Source organism: Scomber japonicus, chromosome 15 (genome assembly GCF_027409825.1).
Source record: "Scomber japonicus isolate fScoJap1 chromosome 15, fScoJap1.pri, whole genome shotgun sequence".
Classification (NCBI taxonomy): domain Eukaryota; kingdom Metazoa; phylum Chordata; class Actinopteri; order Scombriformes; family Scombridae; genus Scomber; species Scomber japonicus.
The window spans coordinates 17,621,605-17,627,648 of record NC_070592.1 but is presented as its reverse complement, the minus strand read 5'-3'; the positions used below and the strand labels follow the sequence as shown (position 1 = coordinate 17,627,648).

General features: G+C 42.8%; 1 protein-coding gene across 1 annotated transcript; it reads left to right on the top strand.

Moving 5' to 3' along the window:
• The first annotated feature begins 401 nt into the window (after positions 1–401).
• dclk3 (doublecortin-like kinase 3) lies at positions 402–6,044 on the top strand. Its single transcript, XM_053334101.1, has 6 exons — positions 402–674; positions 1,264–1,395; positions 2,297–3,475; positions 4,640–4,772; positions 4,914–5,081; positions 5,206–6,044. The coding sequence occupies exons 1-6, from the start codon at positions 402–404 to the stop codon at positions 6,042–6,044; spliced, it is 2,724 nt and encodes a 907-aa protein (XP_053190076.1).

Genomic DNA, 6,044 nt, shown 5'->3' with positions numbered 1-6,044 from the left:
TCTTCATCAGGAAAGAAAACAAAAAACAACCCCCCGCTGACCGGACAGATAACATCTCTCCATCTCCCTCGGTGCCAGAAAGTGAAATGTCAAAGATGCCGTGTGTCTGTCTCTAATGCTTCATTAATCATGCAGATTCAGCTGAGCTCTAACCAGGTCAGGCAAGCTTTTGTTGAGGTGTGTGTGAGTTTGCATGACTTAAGGAAATCTAAATAATTCAGATGGTGGGGCAAGGTGCTTGAAGAATCTCAAATGGCCCCTGCACTCCATGTGATGGAAAACACACAAATCTGATCAGCCGGATTTGTTTTCACACACGCACGCACACACACTCACACGGATGAGGAAGCGGTGTTGTGTTACTTATGAGTTTTTTCTTTGTTTATTTGAAAAAGTGGGTGATGGAGAAGGCTTTCAATAACCCAACTCCTGCTCCTTCATTCTTCCTCATGCCTATCCTGGCTTCAGTGCCTCCTGCCCCCTTGTTGAAGCGTTCTGGTGGGGCACCCAAGCCATGGCCCATTCACCCCCATTCTACAGGACCAATCAACAGGACCAAACACTGCCCCCCTCCTCACCTGCCTCTCTTCCATACCCGTCATGCAGAGGAAAGCGCTGAGCGGCCCCATCTGGTCACCATTGTCCGCCCCTGTGGTCAAAGTACACTGCGGAAGGTGAACTCAATATTACAATTTTCTCTCTCTAATAAAAAAATGCTTTAATTGGTTTTATTATTGATGAATGAATGATGTGCTAATGCTTTATAGATCTATTATCAGCTATTAATAAGAACAATGGTTGAGTTAAAAAAAATCCCTTTTGATTGGGTTTATCCTATCCTCTATTTGGTCGCAGTGCAGTTATAGATGTTTACAAATCCTAAATAAAAGTTTCACTTTCTAATAAGCCAACATCCTGCAGTTATAATAAGTTCTTATTATATTTATTAAAGTGGTGCAATGTAAGAAGCCTTTCTGAAGAATTAAAGAGCTAAAAAGATCAAGCTAATAACATGGGGGAAGAGGACATATGCCAGAAAAAAGGTACTTACAACCTTACAACACAAAAGTAATTGTTCTTATTAATAACAGATCAATATGTCATCATACATGATTTATTAACCACTAATGAGGACATTTGTTACAAGCTGTAAACCCTGAATGAAATTACGAAGTCAAGCCCAATTTTCAGTAGCTGACAGGATAAATGATGTGTGAGAAAGTCTCATTATGTAACTGTTATCTTTGTGTCTTGTTTTTCAAGGTAACGGTGCTTTTGAACCGTAGGGGTGTGGTGTCCTTTGAGCAACTGCTATTGGATATCTCTGAAGCGTTGGGATTTCCTCGTTGGCACAGAGCCAGAGTCACACGCTTGTACACATCCTATGCCATAGAGGTAAGGCTCAGTCATGGTCTGACTAAGGTCCTTGGGGGCCCCTGGGCAAAAATGCGCAGGGCCCTGTTAACACCCTGTTCCTCCCACACTCTGTTTATAATGTATTTTTTCCATGCTGCAATACTACATGGATACAGGTTTACTGAGTGGTAACGTGATTAAACACAAATACATCTAGAAATATGTGACATGTAATGAAATCATGAAGGTCCTGACACAGATTTTGACACAGGTTAAGTCAGAGCCCGAAGATAAGCTCCTTATCATGTTGATGCTGTCATCCCAAACAAAGTCACAATTAAAGTAGCTCAAACATTAACTCACAGTATGCCTGGAGCTTTCAAGGACCCTGATGTGATGAGCTCCAGGGCATTGTTCCCTGTTGTTTGTTGTTTCATTGTTTCTTTGCCCACTTGGTATTCCAGTCCACACCCATTTGAAAAGCACTGTTCTTCAGGTGACACCCATCTAATGACTAGGGAAGATTAATTAAAATGGACAACATAGGAAGGTAAAATAAAGGGATATGTGGACATCTTCCTAATGAGGAATTAGAAATGCCACGTTCCCAACTTGCATATAATGATGCTTTTAATAATGCAAAAAACTCTTAAATCAGATAGTTAGGATTAGGGTTAGGGTTAGGGTTAGGGTTAGAATGGCTAATTAAACACTAAGAGGAGAAAATAACTCAGGCAGGTTAAGTCTCGTCTTTTAGTAGAGTAATACAGCTTGAGATTGTATTCCTGGTGAATTGCTGCTTTCCCCCTAGACCAGGTAAACTACAACTAGTCAACAAGAGACATTTTTCAGCCTTGCTCAAATATTAAATGATTATTATAAACTTAGTCTATACTCTTACTACTGTACGAATTTTTACTTCTTTTTTTCATGTTCGTAGGTTAAAGGTGTGTGCGACTTCTTTCGTGGTGATGTGGCTTTTGTGGCATTGGGAAAGGCTCGTCCAGAGCTGAGCAGTGTGCAGGAGGCACTGGAGGAGCTGTTTCCTGAACATTCCAGCTACCGAGCCGAAGCACTGCTGGTCTGGGAGAAGAAACTCCGGCCAGCGCCAGATAAAGCAGCTAAAGCCGACAGTGGGTACAGTGAGGGGACAGACAGCAGCGGGACACATGATGATACAAATAGACAAATCAAGAATCAGACCAGTACACACACTCCTCGCCTTGCGGACAAACACCAGGCAGAAAATCCTAATTCAGACACTCAGAAGTCACATAAAAAGAATATGTGCAGAAAACTTGCTCGCCTTCCAAACCATCTGCAGAAGCTCCACGTGAGGGGCGGTATCAGAGAGCCACAGCTATCCATCATTGGTCCATTTAAACATGAAGGTCTTAGAGAAGCAGACGTACCCTCTCCTACACTGTGTGAAAACTGCTTGGCAAGAAGAACTAAACATCAGGGTCCAGAACAGATCGATCCACTCTCTGGGAGGGTCCCTCTTCCTCCTGTGTCGAGGAAGCAAAAAGGAAATTCACCTATTGTGGAGGAAGTGAGAAAATTAGACATTGATGTCAGCCCTCCTCCTCCTCAGCCAATCTGCAGAGTTGAGAGGAAGAGTCTTCCCCAGTTACAACTATTAAATCCACTTCCAGGAGTGGATGCAGAGAGGACAACCTTTGACCTTCCCTCAGATGACAGTGAAGTCACTTTGTTAGATATCGAACATTGCTATGAAATTGGACGTGTGGTTGGAGATGGAAACTTTGCTGTGGTGCGAGAGTGCCGCCGTCGTGACAACAATCAAACCCTCGCTGTGAAGATTGTGGAGCGCTCCAAGCTTGTTGGTCGAGAGCACATGATGCAGAATGAGCTGAGTCTTCTGGGTAGCCTATGTCACCCTCGCATAGTGCGTCTGTTGGCGCACCATCACACACACACTCACTCCTACCTGGTCATGGAACTGGTGAGTGGGGGGGATCTGTTTGAGGCCATCAGTGAGAAGGGGAAGTTTTCAGAAGTGGAGGCAGGACTGATGGTGTCAGATGTAAGCGAAGCGCTACATTACATTCACTGCAAGAGCATCGTCCACCGAGACCTCAAACCAGAGAACCTGCTGGTGAGAATGTTTGTGAAAAAAGGAAACAGTCTCAGTGAAAATTGGTGCAACTTTTTTTAGACAAATTCAATACACAGTGGCTTTAAAGGATTAGTTTACATCAGACACAACAGAAGCGGCAATGTTTCTTGTTATATGATGAATGAAATCCTAAAATTCACTCTCCACTAACTCTTGAAGAAATTGTTTGGCTTTGAAGCTCCTAAAAGCTCCACTATGTTCACCAGCTACTTGCCAACTTTATCTGTCAGACATTTGGTGTTGGGTAAGTAGCTTACATAGGGGTTTTTTCAGGGCTTTTAAGGTGAAAACAGCTGCCTGCCGCTTCCTGAAATGGGGTTGAAAAGAGGAGTAATAAAGTTGCAGGCCAAAACAATGAGTTGAGAGACACTAAAAACCTCCATAGAGCAGAGGAGCAAACTATGGACTCATGTTGTAATGTCAACAAATTTGTCACTACAAGCGAACCCTGTCACTTTAAAAACAGAAATTTGAGCCAATACTAATATAGAATAGAATAGATCTTTATTGTCATTATACATTGTATAACGAAATTCAGATGCAACCCCTTATTAGTGCAAATTATAAAAGTGCAAAGATAAAACATTAATACTAGGATAAAAATAAATACATAAAAAAACGTAAATACCAAGCGCACACCTCACATACAACATGTCATTCAAGTTATTGCACAATCACCAGATTATTGCACAGTCAGACACATTTTTTGAAGCCTTAATTGCATTCAGCGACACTATTGCTCTTAAACTGTTCTTGAACCTGTTTGTCCTGCATTTTATTGAATATATAAAAATATCCTTTACTAAAGCTTTAAAGAATACTTGCCTTAAACACAATAGACAATACAACCCTAAAATCACAATTAATTCTTAAGTTAATTCTCAATTAATTCTGCAAGACATTCATTCCACCACTCTGGCCACACATAACACACTCATTATACCAGTACCACTTATAATACTTAACTTATCTGAGAGAATAATTAATAGTCCTTGATGTTACTTCTGTTAGTAACATTAGATGTTTCATCATATCATTATGAAAACAATGCAGAGGCTCTAAAAGACATCTGAAGTTGATAAATATCACCTCAACTCCTCCTCTCTGCCTGACTCTTTCTGTCGATTTCTTGTTCTCTCTCAGATAGAGCGTGTTGCTGCTGGCATCTGTCGGCTGAAGCTGGGAGACTTTGGTCTTGCCATGGTTGTGACTGAGCCAGTCTTTACTATATGTGGCACGCCCACATATGTAGCCCCGGAGATTCTCTCTGAAACAGGTTCGTACTGTTTGCTGCAGTATCACTCTCTACATGCATTGTAGCCTTAAAGACCATCTTTCTTGAATATAAATGATTTTCTCATTTAATTTTTTTTTTTTTGTATATTTGAACAATATTTACTTTTCCCAAAAATAACAGGTTATGGTGTAGCTGTGGACATATGGGCGCTGGGTGTTATTCTCTACATCCTGCTGTGTGGCTTCCCCCCATTTCGCAGTCGGGATCGAAACCAGGAAGAACTGTTCCAGCTAATAAAACAAGGACAGCTCCACTTCCTGCCCCCCTATTGGGACCCCATCTCAGAGGGTGAGAAGTGCAGAAATACACTGTATGACGGCACAAACACCCACACGTTACATCCGAGATTGAACAGATCAAATTAAAGAAACGTTTTTATTCTATTGTTTGTGTGTGTTGTGTTTGAGTGCAGAAGCCAGATGCCTTGTTCAAGCTCTGCTTCAGTCGGATCCCACAGTGCGGCTAACAGCTGAAAAGACCCTGTTGCATCCTTGGGTGAAGGCAATGGCTTCAACTTGCAGGCAGAGGGCGCTCACAGACAAACCTGAGAATACAGTACATGCTGGAGCAGAACCAGAGAGAGTCCAGAGACCAGCTCAGATCAACGCAGAAGAAGCAGCAACAGGCAAAAGACACACCAGCAGCGAAGTGCTGCCCACACACAAAGTGGAACTCAGCAGATACAATGAAGGACAAGCTGAGATGAGCACAGGAAGAAGAAAAGAGGAGAATATACCTCCACAGCAGCTATTAATAGAGATAAGTACAGTCCAGAGCGTGTCTCCACAGATCAAAGCACACACACCTTCAGAGGCCACACCTGGACACCAGAAACCTAAAAGCAGTTCTACAGACTCACCAAGGAAGCGAGTTATTCAGCATTCAGGTCTGAATCTGTCAAACACAGACTGTGACTCCATCAGCCCAACCAGCCCGAGTCAGCTAAATGCCCCTGCAGCCCAAACTGAAACAGTTTTGACTGAAACACACCAATCAACACAAAAAAGCCTACAGCAGACACCTAATTTACAACCTCCAACCACAGTGGGTCACTCAACACAACATCACCCGTCCTCCCACCCAGCAGCCACTTCTTCAACTCATTCCCTCCATCAGCAGAACTTCAGCTCTCCACTGAACAACCCTACCACAGCCACCACCCAAAACCACTCAGCCAAAAGCCACGACTATCTGACCACTGACACCACAATCAACCACCCGCACTCACCCGCACAGCCGCAGCCTCACTGA